The sequence below is a fragment of the Gilbertella persicaria genome, assembly GCF_025201335.1.
Source record: "Gilbertella persicaria strain CBS 190.32 chromosome Unknown B0P05scaffold_4, whole genome shotgun sequence".
Lineage (NCBI taxonomy): Eukaryota > Fungi > Mucoromycota > Mucoromycetes > Mucorales > Choanephoraceae > Gilbertella > Gilbertella persicaria.
In genome coordinates, this window is record NW_026251965.1 from 668,525 (window position 1) to 690,737 (window position 22,213).

At 38.5% G+C, this 22,213-nt stretch overlaps 5 protein-coding genes and 1 non-coding gene across 6 annotated transcripts; 4 read left to right on the top strand and 2 right to left on the bottom strand.

Annotated features, from left to right (window-relative positions):
- Positions 1-61: 61 nt before the first annotated feature.
- On the top strand, positions 62-1,178 carry B0P05DRAFT_583669 (uncharacterized protein; the record flags this gene model as incomplete). Its single annotated transcript, XM_051582271.1, has 3 exons — positions 62-752; positions 814-956; positions 1,014-1,178. The coding sequence occupies 3 exons, from the start codon at positions 62-64 to the stop codon at positions 1,176-1,178; spliced, it is 999 nt and encodes a 332-aa protein (XP_051438885.1).
- Positions 1,179-5,494: 4,316 nt separating this feature from the next.
- On the top strand, positions 5,495-7,743 carry B0P05DRAFT_526227 (major facilitator superfamily domain-containing protein). Its single transcript, XM_051576409.1, has 7 exons — positions 5,495-5,991; positions 6,036-6,100; positions 6,152-6,308; positions 6,348-6,429; positions 6,489-7,251; positions 7,299-7,438; positions 7,484-7,743. Exons 1-7 carry the CDS (start codon positions 5,864-5,866, stop codon positions 7,670-7,672), a joined length of 1,524 nt encoding a protein of 507 aa, XP_051438886.1. The 5' UTR covers positions 5,495-5,863; the 3' UTR covers positions 7,673-7,743.
- Positions 7,744-7,810: 67 nt separating this feature from the next.
- On the bottom strand, positions 7,811-10,385 carry B0P05DRAFT_526233 (uncharacterized protein). The gene is made up of 6 exons (XM_051576410.1): positions 10,099-10,385; positions 9,820-10,050; positions 8,878-9,763; positions 8,391-8,831; positions 7,893-8,342; positions 7,811-7,837 (listed from the first exon to the last, which is right to left on the bottom strand). The coding sequence occupies exons 1-5, from the start codon at positions 10,331-10,333 to the stop codon at positions 8,246-8,248; spliced, it is 1,890 nt and encodes a 629-aa protein (XP_051438887.1). The 5' UTR covers positions 10,334-10,385; the 3' UTR covers positions 7,811-7,837; positions 7,893-8,245.
- Positions 10,386-11,904: 1,519 nt separating this feature from the next.
- On the top strand, positions 11,905-13,698 carry B0P05DRAFT_577272 (uncharacterized protein; the record flags this gene model as incomplete). The annotated part of the gene is made up of 4 exons (XM_051581772.1): positions 11,905-12,150; positions 12,220-12,854; positions 13,078-13,448; positions 13,649-13,698. The coding sequence occupies 4 exons, from the start codon at positions 11,905-11,907 to the stop codon at positions 13,696-13,698; spliced, it is 1,302 nt and encodes a 433-aa protein (XP_051438888.1).
- A 507-nt stretch (positions 13,699-14,205) lies between these two features.
- Positions 14,206-14,278, bottom strand: B0P05DRAFT_t16. The gene has a single exon. It is a non-coding gene; the product is annotated as a tRNA-Arg (tRNA).
- A 7,123-nt stretch (positions 14,279-21,401) lies between these two features.
- On the top strand, positions 21,402-22,124 carry B0P05DRAFT_583675 (SWIB/MDM2 domain-containing protein; the record flags this gene model as incomplete). The annotated part of the gene is made up of 3 exons (XM_051582272.1): positions 21,402-21,432; positions 21,488-21,819; positions 21,864-22,124. 3 exons carry the CDS (start codon positions 21,402-21,404, stop codon positions 22,122-22,124), a joined length of 624 nt encoding a protein of 207 aa, XP_051438889.1.
- Between the last annotated feature and the right edge of the window lie 89 nt (positions 22,125-22,213).

Genomic DNA, 22,213 nt, shown 5'->3' on the forward strand with positions numbered 1-22,213 from the left:
AAACTACATCGTATACTATGATTTAAAACTTAACATAATCAGAGAACTGGGCCTGTCAAGTATGCAAGACGATATCGAAGCAAGAATAGACGCTAAGCGCAATCTTAATTTTTCGAATGCTTCTATTTCTCTTATAGCCCATGAAGCTGTCCAACTTATGTTGAGAGGTGCCCATGATGAAGCAGAAATCTTTATGCTTGAAAGACTGTTAGATGCCAAGAAGACAAAAGACACGCAGCTTCAAATTCTTCTGAAGTTACTGCTTTCTTTCAACAACAAAGTAGGTGAAAGTATTGATACTACAGAGGAAACCTTTGTTGCACAAACTCTGAAGCCTTTTTTCGAGCTGTACTTGGATGTCATTGGTGGTACTGAGCACCACGGCTCTCATGGTCGCCTTGAAAAAATCCACTCTTCCTCTTCCTCTTCTTCTCCTTGCTCTCCTTGCTCTCCTTGCTCTTCTTGCTCTTCTTGCTCTTCTTCTTGCCCATCTTCAAAAAGAAATTTGTCTACAGATAGCTCTGTCTTGTGTAACTCTTGGTACAAACTGAAACCAGACTATCTGCTCAAAGGTCTTTTTGAGAATGGTTTGAAAGTTGATGTTCTCGTGGGCGAGTTCAAGAAGCCCTCTGCCAAGCCAACACAAATACTAAATGACAAAGTAAAGCTCGGCAATCTATTGAAGCTCATGGTTGATAGATTGGTGTTACTTGGTGTCCCTGCTCCCATTGTTTGTGGTCTTACTCATGACGGTAAGAACTAAATCAAAAAATGAAACACACAAACAATAACAATTAACCTCTTCTAATTAAGGTCAAATTATCCGAACCTATAAGATGACTATGGTCAAACAGGGTGAATATGACTTTGTGGAGCTCGCCTGCTTTGGATCGATACGCTGTTTGGCTGATTTGATGAGCCTGCCAATGATCATGAGCTACTTTGAACAATTGGCCGTAAGCTTTCTTTCCTTTTTTTTTCCTAGATTATTTTTTTCTAAAACAGTCTTATAGGAAACAGTGAAGCAGACGCTTCAAAAAGTCGAAATGAAGCTCTCTGAAACAATGATCCCTGGTCCCCTAGTCCTCGCTCCCATCTCTGTCGAATGGATTCGCAGCTCTTACGAGTATCCTTCCTGTCCTTCTTCTTCCTCTCGCTCCAAGAAGCAAAAACTATAAATAATGATGTACATTGTAGAAGTATAAACATGTTAAAACAATAAAAACACAGTAAACAGTGACATATTTTTTGACTATCTCTAAAGCCATTTAGTGATGAACACAGACTTGTTGATACATTGATCCGAAATAAAAACTAGCTCAGTTTTTTGTCATTCGGAGGTACCATGATCCAAGAGCCCTTTAATTTAATTAGCAATATATTGTATTTTTCAGCAATTAAGAGACTGTCTCAGAGAAAATAAGAGAAAACTGACCAATAAAATAAGAGAAAAACACAGGAAAAATTAAGAGAAAAAAAAAGGGACAATTAGTAGAAAGCTTATTTATGCTTTAATCTCATTATAAGTTTTTCTCCAGGGCTAAGCACTTTTCAAAGAATCCGAGGGAATGGTGGATCCAGCCTTGGCAGTCTTTCTTGGTTACCTTGGAGCAGGCATCCATGATTCTGGGTGTGAGTGCCTCACCAGTTTCGAAAGGTTTTCTTTTGACACCATACTTCACCTTCGACCAGAATAGCTCAATTGGGTTTAGGAATGGTGAGTATGGTGGAAGATATGCACACCTATAGCCTCTGATTTCTATCAAATTTCTTACTGTAGCTGGCTTATGTATGGGAGCATTGTCCATTACCAAGTAAAAGCCCCTCATGTTGTTTCGGTCAAGAACATCCATCACATTACTCAAGTAATTTAGATAATGCTCGGCCCTTGTTCCAACTTTGGCTGTTGTTGTAACAACTTTACCATCTACTCTTCTCTTCTTAGCTCCCGAAACCATTATTGGCTTTCTCAAAGAAATGTCAATAACGCCGGCACTTGAGATGGCACCAAGGATGGTTATTGTAGTGCCTTTTGAAGCAGGGACAGTTGTCTTAGCAGGTGCTCCCTTCTTAGACCAGCCACAAGTGCGTGTCATGTGAAGATTGAATCCTGCTTCATCCAAAAATACGCAATTGTTCTCAAAGTCAATTTCTCTATCAGCTAGCCATTGAAGGATGGTCTCCTTTCTCTTCTTCAAAGTTTCTTCTGAATTTCTAGCAACTGAAATCTTCTCCAACTTCTTCATAGATAGTACACAGCTGGTCCTAAGATGTCTGTATACTGCGGATGGGCTTGCAGAGAGACTTGGAAACTCTATGATCAACAACTCGTGTATTCCAGCTACAGTTGTAGTTGAACGCTCATCAACAAGGTCGATAATAAACTTCGAGTGCTTCTCAGTAAGCTTAGAGACAGTTCCCATTCTGCGTCCTCTTTCCTTCTGTTGAGGTACCTCCCCAGTTTTCTGCCACTGCGATTTGAAACGGTAGGCTGATTTTTCATTTATTCCTGTCTTTAAAGCTGCATCCTTTATAGGTACCTGTTCAACTAATAGAGCAATAAGCTTGTTGATATCCTGCTGAGTGTATACACGTCTAGCATTGCTAGCGTCGTCTTTTTTTTCAGTCAGGTCTCTGAGAGGCTTCTCTTCTTTCAAATCGCTCTCACTACTCTGCACATCAGCTTCATTTTCCTCCTCGTCCGAGCTATTACTGAGCTCATCACCCTCGTGCCCTTCCTTCAGCTCCATCGTCACATCTTCATCTAACTCCATGGCTGATGCAGTGATGTTATACTCCCACTTCTTTCTCATCATCGACATTACACTGACAATAATCTCGGGTACAGCTTCAATATCTTCGTCGCGTAGAGAGATCTCGTTCATATCATAGTCAATATCCATTTTTTGTTAATAATAGTGAGAAAAGTGCTTTCTACTAATTGCCCCTTTTTTTTTCTCTTAATTTTTCCTGTGTTTTTCTCTTATTTTATTGGTCAGTTTTCTCTTGATTGATCTAAAATTTTCTCTTATTTTATCCAATAATTTTCTCTTATTTTCTCTGAGACTGTCTCTTAATTGCTGAAAAATACAATAAATCAAGTATAAAATGACTGCGATATTCTACTAGTCCCAAAATTTTTACTTTATACTTCCCTTTTCTTTCACAATTTGTTTCTGAACTCTACTCTGGCTTTGCACCCTCCCAAACACTGGAGTCAATAACATGCGGTTGGCTCCTTGTTGGTGTAGCTTTGCATTGGGGAGTAGTAGTTTGATTTTGTCTGGTGTTGTACCCTCCCAAACATTGGAGTCAAGAGCTTGTATATTGGCTCCTTGTTGGTGTAGCTTTACAATGGAGGCTAAAATCCTGTAGTATATTACTGATGCTGTACCTTCATAAGTAAGATGCATGTTAACACTTTGTTGGTATAGCTCTGCAATAGGACTCTAGTCCTTTTTCTTTCACAATTTGTTTCTGAACTCTACTCTGGCTTTGCACCCTCCCAAACACTGGAGTCAATAACATGCGGTTGGCTCCTTGTTGGTGTAGCTTTGCATTGGGGAGTAGTAGTTTGATTTTGTCTGGTGTTGTACCCTCCCAAACATTGGAGTCAAGAGCTTGTATATTGGCTCCTTGTTGGTGTAGCTTTACAATGGAGGCTAAAATCCTGTAGTATATTACTGATGCTGTACCTTCATAAGTAAGATGCATGTTAACACTTTGTTGGTATAGCTCTGCAATAGGACTCTAGTCCTTTTTCTTTCACAATTTGTTTTTGAACTTTACTCTAGTGTTGCGGTTTGTCTTGTTAGTTTTCTACAAGTAACGCTGAAGGAAGTAGCTGATTGAATGAAGCAAAACTAACATTGTTTAGTTGTATGCTACATAGGAATGAGTCATTCACATGTATATACGTTGACTTTGTTTGATTTGCTTAAAAACGACACAACAGCCAAGAGAATTTATTATTTGCCTAATTCTCGTACTGGTTGGACAATCATTGTAGGAGAGCCTCAAAACCACATTGAAAAAGGTTAACCCAACGTGTGTATAACTCACAACAAGCTTCTGCGATCCTGGAGTTTATCATTGCAATCTCTTACGAACAAACAATCCGAGAAAGTAGCTATTCGAGTATAAAGCTTGACTAAGACCAAATATCCATATACACTAGTATGAGTACATGCAGCCTTCGCTTTACTATGAACAGTTCGACTTCTGTTATAACCGTCTCGCTCTTAAAGATACATTCATCTCTGTTGACTAAAATCTACTTATTATATGTTTAAAACGGTAGCCCAAGCCTTTTTTATTGTTGTTTACGGGTCTTTAGCGACTGTTTCAGATCTAGCCTGGACTATTCAGGATCTCAGATACATTATTTTGACTTGCTTATTCTCAACTTAATCTAAATAAATATTTAGTTTCCTTTCATCAATCAACATCAGAATAATTGGATTGAAGCGATTGAATCAATAACAGCTCTTGATCAATACATAAGAGCTGTCAATTTATATCTAAAGCATCCGATTAGCTATTGTTAGTTGCACTCAGTTTGAATCTAGGATAATGACTCAGTCAATATAAAAGTATAAGTAGAAAGCACTATTTGAAAGATAAAGCAATCTTATTCTAGACTGTCAATACCCTAGTTAATCCATTTGTCTCCTCACCATTTTTGCTTGTAGGCCAGTTGTATTTGAAGAGTGTAAGATTTTTCTGGTCTTTATTTAAGAAAAGCTAGCAGTTGATGCAAATATTCATAAGCAACCTTTTGTGTGCTCCCAAGAGCTAGTTACGAATGATTAGCTAGCAATTTCATGTGTCAAGTCAACAATATGCTTCTATGCACGTCTCATATCAGATTGAAAAGCTAATTCTCAGAAGAGGACATGGATATGTATATCTTCCGCCATACTCTTCAAGGCCCAACCCAAATGAGAAATTTTGATCTGTGGTTAAGAGCAAGGTGAAAAGGAAAAAAGTATCAAAGGAAGCTTCAGCCTTAAGAACAGTTGATGCTTGTGATAGCACATATCTGCAGGATCTTCAAGGATTATGCCGTCGTTCAGACTTAAAGCCACAAGCATGTTTAAATAAGGAGCAGTTGTGCAATTCTTATTTTTCACTATTGCAATACGGATTTTGCTATAGTGCAGCTAGAGAATATGATGAACTTCAACCCTTTCATCTCTTGGTATCAAAAATTCTTGGGATTCAAATAAAAAAGATAGACAGACATACATTAGCTTTGAAAGTTAGAAAGAATAATTATGAAATTACTTTGGCATTTAAATATTTACAAAAAACATGGTCCGGGGAGCCTTTTACTATATCCTTTGTCATCACTAAGGCAAAGTCCGTGTTTATGGGCAACCAGTTTCTTCTTGGAGCCTGACCACTGTATTTTTTTTCCCGGCCTATCGGTGATTTGAGTTTGTTAGGTTACTCAAAGAAGCTTGAGCTTCAATATGAGGAAGCAAGCAGAAAATAGTGGTAGTACAACTGAAATAGCATGTCTTTATTGCAGTTATGGTTAGTCGCACAAGAACCTTAAAAAAAACTTCATAAACTATATAACAATCACCAGTTCTTGTTTCTTCTTGTTTCTTCTTTAAATTTGAAATATGGCTCAAAACGAATCTTCGCCATTGCTGGACGGCAGCCAAGCCAACTACAAATCAGGCAATTCTAGTATCAACAGCAATGAAGCAGAAGTTGTGACTGTCTTGACTTCGAATCCTCCTAGTATTAAAGTGGTTGTCTCGAAAGATAGCGATAATCCATCAGTTGAAATGGATGACATCTATAAAAAAAGACTCCATGGTGCCAACATCTATGCTATCTTCGCAGGGTATGTATGCATATATCCCAAGAAATATGGTTATCTGACTTTTCTCTCAGTATCTATGTCGCAGTTGTCTTAGCCTCTCTGGACAATTCCATTGTAGCTACCATTTACCCTCAAATTGGTACTGAATTTAAAAGGTAAATTAAACTTATTACCTTATTTTTTCTAAACAACAACAAAGGTCAAATGAAATTATCTGGATTGCCACCTCGTACATGCTGAGTTTTACAGCTCTTCAACCATTGTGTATGTATATGTATATATGTATAGTTTTCTACGGCAGCTAACTTGATATAGATGGTCGTATTTCCGACGTATTTGGTCGTAAATCTGCTCTCTTATTCGCTACTACTGTGTTTTTTTTGGGTTCTTTCCTTTGTGGTGCTGCTAATAGCTTATGGGTATTGGTCATTGCTCGTGCCATTGCAGGTGTTGGTGGTGGTGGTATTAATTGGTAAGCCGTCGATTCTTGATGCATTCTAATCACCAATAGTATGACTACTGTAATCAATGCTGACTTGGTACCCATCAGAGAAAGAGGCAAATTTCAAAGTTATGGTAACATTGCCTTTACTGTATGTTAAATGGACCTTAACTATTGTGTTACGTTACTAATATTAACAACGAAATCTAGGTTGGCTCAATTTTAGGTGCTCCATTAGGTGGTTTCCTTACTGATACCCTTGGATGGCGTTCATGCTTCTATCTCAACTTACCCTTTTTGTTGATTACTATCTATGTTGCCTCTAAGCTCATGACAAATTACAACTTGGAAGAAAACACAACCGAAACTATCCGTGAAAGATTGAACCGTATTGACTATGCTGGTGCTACCACTGTTGTGATTGCTGTCATCTGTTTCTTGGTTGCTACTTCTTTGGGTGGCAACATTAAGCCTTGGAGTGATCCCATTGTCTTGGGATTTTTCGCTGGTGCTATTTTATTTACTCTTTTGTTCTGTGTTATTGAAGCCAAGTTTGCTCTTCATCCTTTGATGCCTTGGCACATTATCACAAGCCGTACTCCTTTTGCCTGTGCCATGGTCAACTTGTGGTGCCTTATGGCCACAAGTGCTGTTATTTACATCACACCTCTCTTCTTCCAAGCTCTACTCGGCTTGAGCCCTTCTCTTGCTGGCATTTACTTTACACCTAAGGTTATTTTTGTCTGTATCGGTTCGATTTATGCTGGTCAATATATGTCTCGTACAGGTGAATTCCGCAAGATCACCATTGCTGCTGCTATTCTTTCAATGATTGCCATGTTTGGTTATACCTCTTGGACTCCCGAAACCAACAAGTTGTTTATGTTTGTTTGTTTGGCTGCTGATGGCTTAGCTATGGGTATTGTCATTACTGCCATCTTGATTGGTTTGCATTCATGTGTAGCTCATTCTGGTAAGTATAGAACTCAAAAATATAAAAAGGCTCACTCAATGATGTAGAAATGGCTACCATTACATCCATGTCTTACCTTTTCCGTTCTGTGGGTGGTGTCATTGGTGTTTCCTTGACATCTGCTATTTTCCAAGGTGTTGTCAAGCACATTTTGGTTCAACAGATCAAGGGCCCTGATGCTGAATTGGTATGTTGCTTATGTATAATATTATATGACTAACATATTGACTAGTACATTGAAATTGCTCGTAAATCCATGACTGAAGTCCGCAACCTTTTACCACCCGATATTCTTGACGTTGTTCTTGACTCATACCAAGTCGCACTCCGTTATACTTATGCCTCTTGTGCTATTATGAGCTGTCTCACTCTTTTCAGCAGTCTCTTAATCCAAGGTGGTGATCTTCATACTAGAAAATAGAGAGAAAATCTTTTCTCAATGCAATAAAATGTACATAATTTCTATTAAATGAATGCTTATAAGCCACTCAACTGCATAAAACCTGTCCTTTTTTTTCGAACTTTATCTTTTTTCTCTCTTTTTTTTTTATTATTAAATAAACAATGGGAAAACTACAGAAGAAAGGTAGAGTTTTAACTACAAAATATGCTTGGCAGACTTACCTTTTCGTCAATATCAGAAACAGAAAAGAAAAAGAGCACCTCAAAGTGGGCCAACGCCGAGCACGATCCCAAGAACGGTATGTCTTTATTATCGCCTAAACTCTCTTTTTGACACTTATTTTTTATAGCAAAGGAACGTATTGAGCAAGAATTGAAGTTACTGCATGTGCGTAAACAAGCCATCAATGTTAAAGCCCCCACAGTGCACAAAGTGAAAAAAGCAACAACTAAGAAAGGAGCTAATGCAAAGAAACAGAAAAAGATTGCAAGAGCACTCATGGTTGCCGACAAGGAAGAGAGACGAGTAGAATTACAACATACCAAAGCAGAGAAGCGTAAATTGGGAAAGCAATTATGGGCTTAAGCTTTATTAAGATCCAAGACCTCTACCCTTTTTGCGAATAACCGCTTCAATAGGTGCAAGAATACCTTCACTATTAGATCCTAATGCTTCACCTTGTCTCCACCTATTGTATTTAGATGAATAAAACTGTTTCTATCTTTGTTGAACTTACCCCATAGCAGCCAGCATGCGATGGCCAATATTGGATTCACCAATAGGAGCAGCATCAGAGCCGACCACTGTTCCATGAGAAGGACCAGTAGAAGATGGACCACGTTTTTCTCGAGGTGTAGAAGAGCCACTGTTTTTGTTGCTGCCGCCCTTCTTTTTTCCTTTAGCCTCTTTCATACGATTCTTTCCAATGATTCTGTTCTGCTCATTCATGTTGTTCTGTATGTCTGATAAGAAGCGGTTAATGTAGCGTCTATCTCGGGGTATAGAAGTCATAGGCGTCTTTGACACAACTGTACATCTTGCGTTACCAGCACCAACGCTTATAGACTTTAAGTTGTAGACCGCAGCAAGCACATGTAATTGACGTCTAATATGAGTCTCCATAGGGGCAAATTGAAAGCTAGTAATAGTTGAATCCTCCACAAATTCACAAAGCCGACTACAATAATGACAGTTATAATGTTGTTGTGTTACATATGACTTACGAGTCTATCTTTAGCATTTCGTTGGAGATGTCTTGAGGAACTACTTCCTTGCCCTTTCCTTTGTTGTTATTCTTCTTTTGCTTTTCTTTTTTATGAGCTTTAGCTTCTGCTTTCTTTTGCTTGCGGTTCTCTCTACGTTCTTGTTTTTCCATCCATCGTCTCATACCTGGCTTTAATCCAGGAGGAACATCAGCCAAAGCAGCCTTAAGTGATTGCCCAAATATCTCAGGATCAACAATGGCTTCATCATCTCGAGTACGATGACTCTTTTTCTTGCGAACGCTTTCATCCACCTTTGATGTTGGTTTATTTTTTTTGATGGATTTGATGATGACTGCTTCTTCCACTTCAATATCAAAATCATTTGGACTGTCTTGTGCTGCGGCTGGATCATCTAAAGTGTCGTAATTGTACAGATCTTCGGACTCATAGTCAAAAGTGCCATTTTGTAACAAACTTTGAGCCAGTAATTCGTTTAAATCTTCACCTTCTTCTAGTTCAATATTCTCGAGATAGTCCTGCATGATAAGCATATCTTCTTCATTCAATTCTTCATCCTCATCAAACTCCTCATCAAAATCCTCACCATCCTCAAAGTCATCTTCTGTGTCTTCAGACTCGATACAAACTCTTGCTGCGCCGTCTTCTTCGCCATCGGATGAATCAAGTTCATTTTCAACCAATGTCACCTTCTGATGTTGAGGTTCGTTTGATGCCATCTCAAGTTTTGCATAATCAAATGTCTCGATGACAGAAGGTTTCTTGTCAAGTTTGAGCATATTCCACAATCCTTGTTTGGTTGCTTCTTTCTCGTTTTTTGCATCTTCCAATGTCAAACTAGATAAGGACTCTGTCACTTGTTCTTGAACAACAATCGTTTCGCTTGCTAAATTAATCATCAATATTACATAGTCAATATTAGACAGTTTTTTTTTTCTTTACCTTTGCTTAAATCAACAGAGGAAGAAGATTTAGTAAATAAAACCTTTTTCAAGTATTTGGATTTCCCCTTTGCAAATTGTTCAGATTGTCTTGAATTTGCTGCGGAGGACGAAGAAGAAGAAGCGCCCAGTCCAAAACGATTGTTCTCTAAGCCATCATAATCATACTCGATAGGAGGACGAGGTTCCTTTCTAAACTTTGCTGTCTTCTTGTTTTTTTTCTTGTTGTGCTCTACAAATCTTATCAGCTAATTTTTATTAAGCTAGCTGGGATCGTTACTTGGAAAGGCTGTTTCGTCCTCACTTGACTCTTCACTACCAAACTGGGCATAAACTCGGAAGTCGTCGTCAAAGTCACTGATATTAGACTGAGGTTGATAAAGATAACCCATTGTAGAAGGAACAAGGTTTCTGTTACGGCCTCTTCCGCCACCTCCGAAACTTCCACGACCTCTGCCACGACTATGGCCACCTCTACCTCTATTAGAGCTTCCTTTTCTTCCGCGACCAGGCATTTGCTAGTATTGTTCTTGAGTGAATTGAAAAGAAAAAGGGAAACAAAAGGATTGACTGTTCTTTTTTTATAGACTTGCAAAAAAGTGTTTGAAGGTCCGTTCGATTCAAACAAAATATGCTGTTTGTGTATCGGATTATTCAATTCGATTGGACTTGAGGATTTTATACACTATGTACAATTAGCTAATGAGTGCGAGAATCTCCATAAAAAAATACATTGAATGTGTGGCACAATATCGCAGTTATTATATGCAGAGAAAAAAAAACAGAACGAAAAGGCAACTTCAAATCACAAAGGGAACTCTTTGAAGAGTTTTCTGTGCTTGGTATGAAAATAGTAGCTGCTTTTTAATTGCGATTGGATCTAATAAAACACCAGTCGTTTAAGAAAGCAACTTATTATTTCTCTTTAGGAAGCTAATCTGATCTACTATCAAAAAATCATGATTGACCAAGGTATTATCAAACCCTTGAAAGGAAAATTGACAAGTTAGAATAAGCACGGCTGGCTTTCTTGAATCAAAAATGAAAGCTAACTAAAATTTGCTGACTTTGCCAGATTTTTTTTTCGGTTATTCGTCAAAGGCGAAACTCACTAAGCATTACAGTTGACGAAACTAGGTTGGGCCAATAAAAAAAAAAAAGGTCATTTCCAAATTAAATTGGGACAGAGATGTGAAAATGGGACACGGAAGCGAAAATGGGACAAAGATATGAAAATGGGACGACAATGTTAGTATCTTTCATACGAATCAAAATTAGTGGTCGTTCCTTCAACAATCCTTGTTTACTGCGACTCGAACTCCAAAGTGGTATTAAGCTCTCGTCCTAGTCAACAGAGAACAAGTCTCACACGTTTTTTTTCTGGAGATTTGCACTGCTAAAATGAATTTTAAGGTTTTGGCTACACAAGGTTTATGCACGGTAGATAGAAGTTGTCAACATTTTTACTTTCTTTTTCAAAAAAGTATGCGTACGCCATTATATCCAGAAGTGGGAACCTTGATTAAGCTAAAGAAACAAAGCGAGCACAATGAACAACATGGAGTAGCAGAAACCAAATAAGACAACCGACAATAAAGCGAGGTAAAGTGTTTTGCTGATAAAAGAACTGTCAAGGAAGCTTACATTCTTTACAAGGCGTCAAGCGTAAAGATACGTTTGAAGAGAAGAAACTCAAAAAGGACGCAAAAATTGCGCGTAATTCTCTACCATCTACACAAGGTGTGATATGTAGATCATGTGGCAAGAGAAGACATGCTTCCGCAAGAAGTAAACAATGCCAGAACTACAATTTCAATTTATCAGAATTAATTCAGTAAAGTCTGGGCTCTTCAAATAAAAGATATTCAGTGTCAATTCCCTTAAGATCATTCATACAAACGCCTGATGATAATGCTTTTAATGTGATTCTAGGAAAAATACAAGGCCTGTCTCTGTTCCTGAGGGAAGTTATCTTCAAAGCCCAATTATTTGTGAATTATTACATTTTAAAACACCCACAAGGCTTGAGCAATGAATTTTTCAGCAAAACTTTTGGTATTCTGTGTGTCGTCTAATCAATGGAAATATGGAGATTGGCGAATTTGCTCAAAAATACTCTTATCATATCCCTTATCTGCACGAAACATGGGATGAGTTGAATGATTCTGACGATATAGACTTGCTGGTAAAAATTCAAGGCATAAAAAACTATGGTCAAGTTTTATCGACTGCCTGTGAAACAATCGCAACATGTTACAATAATTATTATATTGAAAACTTTGAAAATATAATATCCAACTATTTCATATATAAGCTGCGCACTTCTTTTGACGTAAGTCATGTAGGATCAAGCCCAGGACTAACTTTTTTTGCCAGCGGAACTAATAATACTCATTAATAGAACTTAAAGATGCCAGAAGTGAAGTATATTGTGTACAATCACGTAATGGAAACATTATTTTCCTCTGTTCCGACAACTATTACCGCTGAAAACATAGCAAGCTCGTTAAATAAGCGAATGAAAGCAAGGGTTTGTCTGTTCCTAAACCCTTTAATGTTACAAATAAGAAACAGATTATCTGCTACCTCTTTAACCAGGGATGTATTGAACAAAGCTCTCTTTGATATATTGCCGGCTTTGATATATATACTTGAGAACTACAAGTCAACAATTGCCAAAAATCAGCAATCACAAATAGAAGTAGCCCAGCAAGAGCAACAATCCGTAGAAGCAGTAGTGCCATTAATCCAGCAAAGGAGAAGACCAAAGAAGAAGAAGAAGCCAAAACAGCGTAATTCATCAACAGAGAACAACAACAGCAAGAACGAATTTCAACCACCAAAATTTCAACCACCAAGGCTATTCAGTTTATTTCCTAATCCAGGTTTTAAATGGCGTTTCATAAAAGTAGATGGCCAAAGCATAGCTGGTATTTTTTGGAAAGGTAGTCTAAGAAAACCTGAAGAGACGGTGTTTAACTTTGCTCAAAGATGCTTCTATGATAATTTTGATTTTAAAAAACTTAAAATCAACAGGTGAGTTGAAATCATTTTCAAAATAATTGATACAGGCAGTTCACTCACAATGATCTTACATATACAGCTTTGAAGATTTACAACAATTACCACAAAGAAAAGAAAAAACGTTCTTAAACAGTATCTACACAGATGGATATACATGTAGGGTCTCATTTTGCAGGAAGGTTCACTCCATATCACCCAATGATAAAGTATCCCTGAAGGTAGATGATTTCACTAGTGAAGAGGTTGATCGTTACTTTCGTCCTTGCACTGTCGATCCAAATAGGTCTGATGTCTTTGTATCCTATCATGGTAAAAATGATTTGAGGCGTTTGTCGACTGCCGATTATTACAACATGAATGGCACTGTCAACCGACAAAAGCTGGAGCAAGATAGAAAGAAAAGGTCGGATATAGAGCAGATTGAAACCCACTTCCCCTCACCCAAAACTGCAAAACTCCAATATTATACAAAATATGTTATGTATGTTCTTCAACATTTTCGGGCGTTAGCAAATTTTTACGGCTTTAACACTGCTAAAATCAAATGGTGCAACTACAAAGGCTCTCAACAAGCAATCGAAAATGCAGTCAACATTCTCATTAATGGTGCAAAAAAAAAAAATATAACAAAAGGAAAAGAAAGAATACCAAAAAGAATAAGCGGAAGAGACGCAAGACATCAAGTAGTTATCAATACGTTCATCATGATAATTATCCACCAAATACAGGGGTAATGAGGTCAAGGCATAGCACATATTTCTTGTATTCTTCTCCTTAAAGCAATATTCTTAATAATTTGAATGAAGATCACATAAGGAAAAGTTTGAAGAAGGTGATCAAAGTAAAATGCCATTGATTGTTTTTGGAGATGGTTTGAAAAACAAGTCGCATGTCAAGTTTAAAGGTTTACGTTATGGCGTCATTGAAAAGTTGTACAGACAATGAAAAACGCGGAGAGTTGTTACTTCTGGACATAGACGAGTATAAGACTTCCAAGGTTTGTAATTTGAATATTGACACTTCTGTATTATAAAGACACAATCGCTCAATCTATTTGGAACGGCCAAGGACGCTCTACCATGTTCAACCGACAAAGCGCTACCTCGAATGTGGTGCCTGAGCTTTAATTAGCGAAGGCTTAAGGATTCTACAGGCAAGAGGTCTCAAAAATAAATCTTTCCATTTTCTAACTCTTATCAATAAGTAAATAAACCAATTTTGATTTGTATGAAAAATATTAACATTGTTGTCCCAACCTAGTTTCGTCGACTGTAAGGCTCACATAGCAAATAAAAAAAAAAGAACTGATTTGGCACAATAATCGCAAAAAGTAAGAAAAAAAATTCATCTACAAAACTATTCCCGATGTCGATGGGACTCGAACCCACAATCTTTAGATTCGAAGTCTAATGCGTTATCCATTACGCTACGACACCGTTCCGGTGATGTCGATTTGATATTTTACTTAGGTTTGTATTCTTATAGTCAAGTCACGAGACAATAGAACGTTTCTTAGCCAATAGATTCACTGGGAAATATTCTGGAAATAACGTGACGTCACAGAAAGGAACTGTGTATTGATACAGTAAGTATAAGATCTTTATTTATAATAAATGTAATGTTACCTGTGTATTGATACAGTAAGTATAAGATGAAGAACTTACAAGTATCAATAACACAGTATTTATATGTTTTCTAATTGTACTAAAATATATAAACTATAACATATGGAGAAGGAAGTAATTAAATACTTAAAGCTGATTGATGTTTCTGTCTTGACGAATCTAAAGTGTGCTTGGCTTTACTAATGCGAATCAAGTTGAGGCGGACTTTCTTTCTTCTTTTGTTCAGTACTTGTGGTTTAAACCTTCGTTTGTTCGGATTATAGTTTGTTGGAAGGTTATATTCAACTTCAATTGGCTGTTTCTTACTGGAATCGCTATTTTCTGTGACATTACCCCCCTCCTGGCTTGATGTTCGTCTCTGAACATTAGAAGCTTGGTTAGAAGGAGGTACTGTAAATGAGGAGCAAGGAGCAGACGCGTCTTGAATACCAGACAAAACCGACATCGGATTGGTAGTAGAATTTGTAAAAGAGTCATCCACGTCCTCAGCATCGTCAACATCAATGTCAATGTTAAACTCGGAATCAGGTAGATCTAACGAATTAGGTGCAGAGTCTGTGAGGATTTCCTGAGCGTCGACAAATTCGTCATTGGCAATAGATATTGGTTCAGTAGTATCTATGGCGAAATCGCAAGGAGGTGCAGAGACAGAAAGCATCTGTGAATTGTTTGTAGTAGGTAGGACATTGTCGTGTTTAATGTCCAAAGGGGACTCATCACTTGTTATAACAGGTTCAGCTGCCAGTTTCGAGACAGGAGAAGATACCTTTAACGAAGAATGGCTTTGATTGTATATGGTAGGAGACATAGCTTGGTCAGGTAAATCCAAGGTCGGCAAGAATGGTGAGTTTGAGTCGTATACCTGTGTACCAGTTGCATTTTCTATGCGTGGTGTCGAACTAATAGGAGTGATTATTGTGCTAGTTGAGTCAATGATAGGTATGGAGTCATTTGTATCAACAGGATCAACATGGTCAATACTGGGATCAACTTCATCAGCCGTAGGTTCAGGAATGGTAGCAGTTGCATCGATAGGTGTCTCTTCAATTATGTCATTTGTGGCCAATTGAGGGGGAATAGATGGTACCACCGCTGAACGTCCAATGTTTGTCATGACAGAACGCCATTCTTGTCGAGCAGTTGTAGGGTCATACCAGGGTTCAGAAGATGAATGTCCATTAGCTAAGCGCAATCGATCTATGTGGACCAATGATTTTAACGGCTCACCCGCTAAAGTTTGTAGCTTGTATGTACCGAAATCAGGGAAAGATTGAACAATAATGTAGGGTCCTTTGTAATGTGGTTCTAGTCCATAACGGCCTTCATGCGTGAGAACCACTTTATCGCCAACTTCGAACGCAACCTTCTTGATCTGAGCGTCCCATCTCTCCTTGTCTTTGTCAGCCATAGCTTTCATTCGGAATTCTGCGGCTGCACGGTGTTGACCCAAATCTGCTAATTCCCTTGAAGTCAAATCAGCGATTGTTCGTTCATCAGCAAATGTCTTTTTATCAAGATAAGGCACTAATGGGTCGCCGGGTAGTCTTGGTTCTCGGCCATAAGTTAAGAAGAAAGGACTGTAACCGGTAGTCGAGTGTACTCGTATTCTTGAAGCCCAAAGAGCCGCGTTAACAAAATCATCCCAACGATGCAGTGCGCCGTTCACATATTTTCTAAGCATGCCCTTTATCACAGCATTGAAGCGTTCCACCTTAGAATTAGTACGAGGATGGTAGGCAGAGGTTAGTTTATGATGGGCACCTACTCTTTTCAGGTAAGCGTTGACCAATTCGCTGTTAAAGTTGGAACCTCGATCCGTCAATACCTCAGAGGGGCAACCAAAACGCATCATGATTTCTTCGTAGATGAAATCGGCAACAGCTTCCTTAGTGGCGGCAGGTACGGCACGGGCAATTGGCCAGTTAGTTGCATAGTCAACAGCGACTAATAACCAACGGTTTCCTTTTACGGTCAAAGGTAGTTCGCCAATGAAGTCTAGGTGCCATCGGTCAAAGGCAGTAGGTATCTTTAAGGGGTGCATAACGTCATGGTGGGTATGGCTAGGTCGGCTGTTGACTTGACATGCAGGACATGTTTTCAACCAATCTTTCAAATCACGTTTCATACTTGGCCACCAAAAACGAGGTGTAAAAAGCTTAACCATGGTTTCGAAACCAGCATGACCATTCGCCTCATGATAGCGAGCAACCAGATCAGCCCTTGAAGCAAAAGGTACGAAAGGAACCGCCTTTGTTGTTTGTTTGTCATCTACTTGAACCAAACGATAGACACGACGATCTTTAACCACAAATTTCTCATGCTTTTTTTCTAGATAGTGTCTTAATTCGGCAGACTTAACTCTATTCAGATCAAGATAGAGCATAGGCCAATCCAGCTGGATAGATTCTGGTGCATTCTTCATTGTCCAAGTAGCATATAAGAATTCTGGTTCTAAGGACGACTCAGCACTAGTAGATTCAGGGCCACCGATTCTAGACAATACATCAGCTGCATTGTTTTCTTTACCAGGCTTGTACTCAATAGTAGGTGAGTAAAGCTCCAACTCGTTCATCCAACGCACCAATCTTGGGCTCATTTTATCTTGCGACCTCAAGTAACAGTTGGGAAGGTGGTCAGTCAAGATCTTGTAGCCTCCGCGACAACCATCAAGAAAACATCGCCAAGTACGAAGTGCATGTAAGATCCCCATCAATTCACGCTCTTGAGCAGGGTAGTTACGTTCTGCAGAGGAGAATTTTTTCGATTCGTATGCTACCGGATGCCACGCAGGAGGGTCCTTATCATCGGGTTGCAAAAGCACAGCACCACAACCAAAATCAGATGCATCTGTTTCCACTCTAAAAGGCTTATTCATATCAGGAGCTTGTAGCACAGGGGCAGAGACCATCATTGTCTTGATTTTATCAAAGCTTTCTTGACACTCCTTAGTCCAGACAATAGGACGTCGTTTAGGACCAGTGCCTTTAGTGAGATCAGTCAAAGGAGAAGCGATTGATGCAAATCCCGGAATGAAACGTCGGTAATGTTGAGCTAGGCCAATAAAAGATCTGACTTCTTGGACATTGGTCAAGGCAGGCCATGAATTTAATACCTTGATTTTGGCACGACTAGGTAAGATACCATTGGAGGTGATATCGAATCCAACAAATGTCAATTCTCGTTTACCAAACTCACATTTTTTTAGATTTGCGATTAGGTTGGCATTTTTGAGTTTGTTCAATACCATGCGTACATGTTGCTTATGCTCTTCTAGTGATTTACTGTAAATCAAAATGTCATCCAAATAAACCAAAGCAAATTTGTCTAAGTAGTCACCCAAGATTTTGTTCATTAAGCTTTGGAACGTTGGAGGAGCATTGGTAAGTCCGAATGGTAAAACCAAGAATTCAAACTGTCCGTATCTGGTGTTAAACGCCGTCTTTGGCACATCTTCTGGATTGATGCGCACTTGGTGATAGCCCGACTTCAAATCAAGACTTGTAAAATAAGTGGCACCTTGCAGGCGATCTAAACATTCATCGATCCTTGGTAACGGGTGGTTGTTCCGAGTGGTTACACTATTCAAAGCACGATAATCAATGCACATTCGCATTTCTCCAGTTTTCTTTTTCACAAATAGAACAGGTGCTCCCCAAGGCGAAGCGCTTGGACGAATCAGGCCTAATTGTAGCAGTTCTTTGATCTGCTTTTGCAGTTCATCTAGTTCGGCAGGACTCATTTTGAATGGAGGGCGACTGATAGGCTTGGCTTCTCCCGTGTTGATGACATGAGTTACGTCACGCTCCGGAGGTAGCCCAGGTAATTCATCCTTGAAAACTGAAGAGAATTCTTTCACTATTTTATCCCAGTATTCTTCTTTTACAACCATAGGATTTCTTTCGTTTACTTCAGCAGAATTTACGTACAACAAGTAACTCTCAGCTCCTCTACGAATACTCTTTTCCGCCTGTTTTTTTGATATCAAGTAGTTCAGTTGAGGGATTGTAGGACGTCCTTGACGGTAGTCATTTCGAGGAACTAGTTCAACTTGCTGTTTCTTGTCTTTACTCTGTATATACCAAGTATCGTTGGACCAGTCAGGGCGCGGATCGACATCCTTCAACCAAGTTCGACCTAGAATTACATCAAACTTAGTGGGGAACACGTAGGCTGTCACCTTGGTCTTGAAACCTTGTAAGTCTAAAAATACTTCGACCTTTTGATTAATCTCGGTTGTTTCGCCACCAGCAGTTTCCACTCGTCGATCATAAACAGGAGTAGAAGAGACAGCATGCTTTGCTACACTGGGCGACACATAGTTTTCGCTTGCGCCACTATCGATCAATATGTCTAGACTAGTACCATCAACTTTGCCATGGTATAGAGGTAGTTTTGTAGCGACTACGTTTAGTTCAGACAAATACTGAAACTCTTCTTTTAGCCCTTTACTTGGATGAATGATAGGCACTAATTCAGTAACAACGCCGTGTTCAGTTTTTGTAAATTCCTCGGGGTCTTGGTCTTTAGTGATTACAATAGAATCATTATTATCGTCGTTGTCATCAGTATCAGAATAAGGTGTGTAATCTTCAACTTTATTTGACTTTTGAGTAAAACATTTACAACAAGTTGTGTTACTATAGTCATCGCTTGCAGGAAGATTTTCTGAATCTTCACCTAGCTGAGCTTCCTGTTCCTCAACTAGGTTTAATGAAAATCCTTTGACGAACTAGCACCATTATTCTTGTTTAGTTTGCGATAGCGGTCTTGCTCCATTCGACGGATATCTTCACTACGCATTTTGCAAAAACGGCGAATGTGACCAATTTTGCCACAGTAATGACAACGGGTGTTTTGTCGAGGAGAGGAGGTCATCACGCTTAAATCCATTGGCTCGCCGGCATAGGGTCTCCTTGGTGGAATAGAACGGTTGGCATTGAAAAATCCAACATTTCGACGATAAAAAGTGGGATTTTCATGTATAGCGCTGTCGTGTGCAATTGCGACACGAATGGCTTCTCTCAAGTTAGTACTTTGGGCTTGACGAACTTGAGAACGGGTATCCCGGTTAGAGAGCCCGCGCATAAACTTGTCGCATGATTCATCTTCGGTAATTCCTGGGATAGCAGCAATGATGTCCATAAAACCATTAATATAGTCGTTTAGGGAACCCATTTGTCGGTAGGCTGCCAATTTATCTCTGGCAAGTCGGATAGAGTCATCGGGTCGGAAAAAATCCACCAATTCCCTTTTAAGTGTCAACCAGTCTTGTGGTTCTTCTTCAGTATCAGATTCCAGAGTACGGTACCAGGTGTCGGCCCTTCCGCGCAACAATGTGACAGCATAGCACTTAGTTTGTCTGGAATCCCAGCCTTGGAAATCAGCGTAACGTTCCAAGGTACGAACCCATGAGTCAATAATCATTGCATCGCGAGTACCGTCGTAGGTTGGGGGTTCAATTGTACGAGGTACACTTCTACCACCATTGTTATTCAAGGCCTTGGTAAATTCTTGAATAAGGGAGACAATAGCAGTATTGTCAGACAAATCAGAGGTAGAGTTTTCTTTGGACATTTTTTTTTTCAATAATACACCAGTACTAATCAATTAAGATAATAGAGTAATTACAGCACGTAGGCAAAATAAAGATACAATACAGCACTTAGGCACAGATATACAGCACGGAGGCACACAGGGAGATACAACAGTCAGGAACGGAACGTCTGATGCTACCAATTGTCGATTTGATATTTTACTTAGGTTTGTATTCTTATAGTCAAGTCACGAGACAATAGAACGTTTCTTAGCCAATAGATTCACTGGGAAATATTCTGGAAATAACGTGACGTCACAGAAAGGAACTGTGTATTGATACAGTAAGTATAAGATCTTTATTTATAATAAATGTAATGTTACCTGTGTATTGATACAGTAAGTATAAGATGAAGAACTTACAAGTATCAATAACACAGTATTTATATGTTTTCTAATTGTACTAAAATATATAAACTATAACATATGGAGAAGGAAGTAATTAAATACTTAAAGCTGATTGATGTTTCTGTCTTGACGAATCTAAAGTGTGCTTGGCTTTACTAATGCGAATCAAGTTGAGGCGGACTTTCTTTCTTCTTTTGTTCAGTACTTGTGGTTTAAACCTTCGTTTGTTCGGATTATAGTTTGTTGGAAGGTTATATTCAACTTCAATTGGCTGTTTCTTACTGGAATCGCTATTTTCTGTGACAGTGACTGTTAAAATTTACAATATTTATATAGCATCAAATACAAACTAGTCACGTGACTATAAGAATAAATACCTTTTTTCTTTTATAAGATGCATATCGTACTGTCAAGATTAATGGACATTGTCAGTTTGAACTTATCTCGAAGAATGTTTGTGCATCACTAGCTTTTTATTTCTTCATTTTCAATGGTTTTGATTCTCTATAGAATAGATGATGTCATTATATAAAAATAACCTCAGTTAACAAAACTTTGCATGAATCGATTTGATATATGATTTAAAACCACTAGATTTCTATCAATTAACTGTTCTCAAAGTTAAGATATAAGTATATTTAATTCTTCACCCAAGATAAATGGTTTGAATCGTGCAGGTGACTGAGGCGCTAACTAGGAAAAATCTATCATCTAGTTAAGTATGATACTTGGCTTACTTCAAACAAAATATGCTTTCTTTACACAGAGTAATTCAGAATAAACTTCAAACAGCTATGGTATGCAAATGTTGAGTGCTATAGGTCTCTTTACATGCATGAACACAAAGAAATTACCTTTTGAAGATCTCAAGAAATTATCTCTATGTAGTGTATGTAGTAACCTACTTTTTTTTCTTTGTGCTGATCTTTTTCTCCCTTTTTTGAATAAAATTTATTGATTCCTTTTCTTTCTTTCCTTTCAAGTTTATAGAAGCATGTGCGAACAGTATAGACCCAATATCGAAGGTAAAGACAAGGTAAACTTCTACCGAGAAAAAGCCTTGATAAAAGAAAACAATAGCCATTTTGAAAGACTCTGATCTCTCCACGATCACAACAAAGAAAGTTCGTCGTACCTTGGAAGAACAAACTGGAACTTCTCTCGAGCCTATGAAGAAGGAAATCAACGCGTTTATTGAAGAAATATTTGTCAATTTTCAGCCTCCTGAGAAGCCAGTCGATAAGTCTTCTTTGGTTGTTGATACTCGAAAAAAAAGCCTCCGAAAGACGACACCTGCTACTATAAAGAAGAAAGAAGTCAAAAAGAAGGCTGGCTCTGGCGAAAAAAAGGCAATTGATTGGCCATTACTCAAGATCAACTCACCTCTGAGTACAATCATTGATACAGACCTTGTAAGTAAAATGTGGGAAGTAATACAAAAGCTAATATCAATTAGTGTTCGCGTCCTCAAACAGTAAAGAGATTGTGGGAGTACATTAGAAAAAATAAGTTACAGTCAGAGAACGACAAACGAGTCATCAATTGTGATGATCTATTGAAGGAAATATGTAAAGGAAAAGAGACAATCAATGCATTTACTATCAACAAGTATCTTAAGGATTATTTTGTAACAATTCCTAAAGAGGAACAAGAGACTTACAAACAAATTTTGCGTGAAAGAGAAGGCAAGCAGTCTCAAGATGCTCCAGCAGCATAAGATTTAGACTATAAGCTCATGTAAGGAGTTTAAATAAAGAGAACATACTGAAACAACTCAAGACATTCTGTCTCCAACAGATAAAGCGT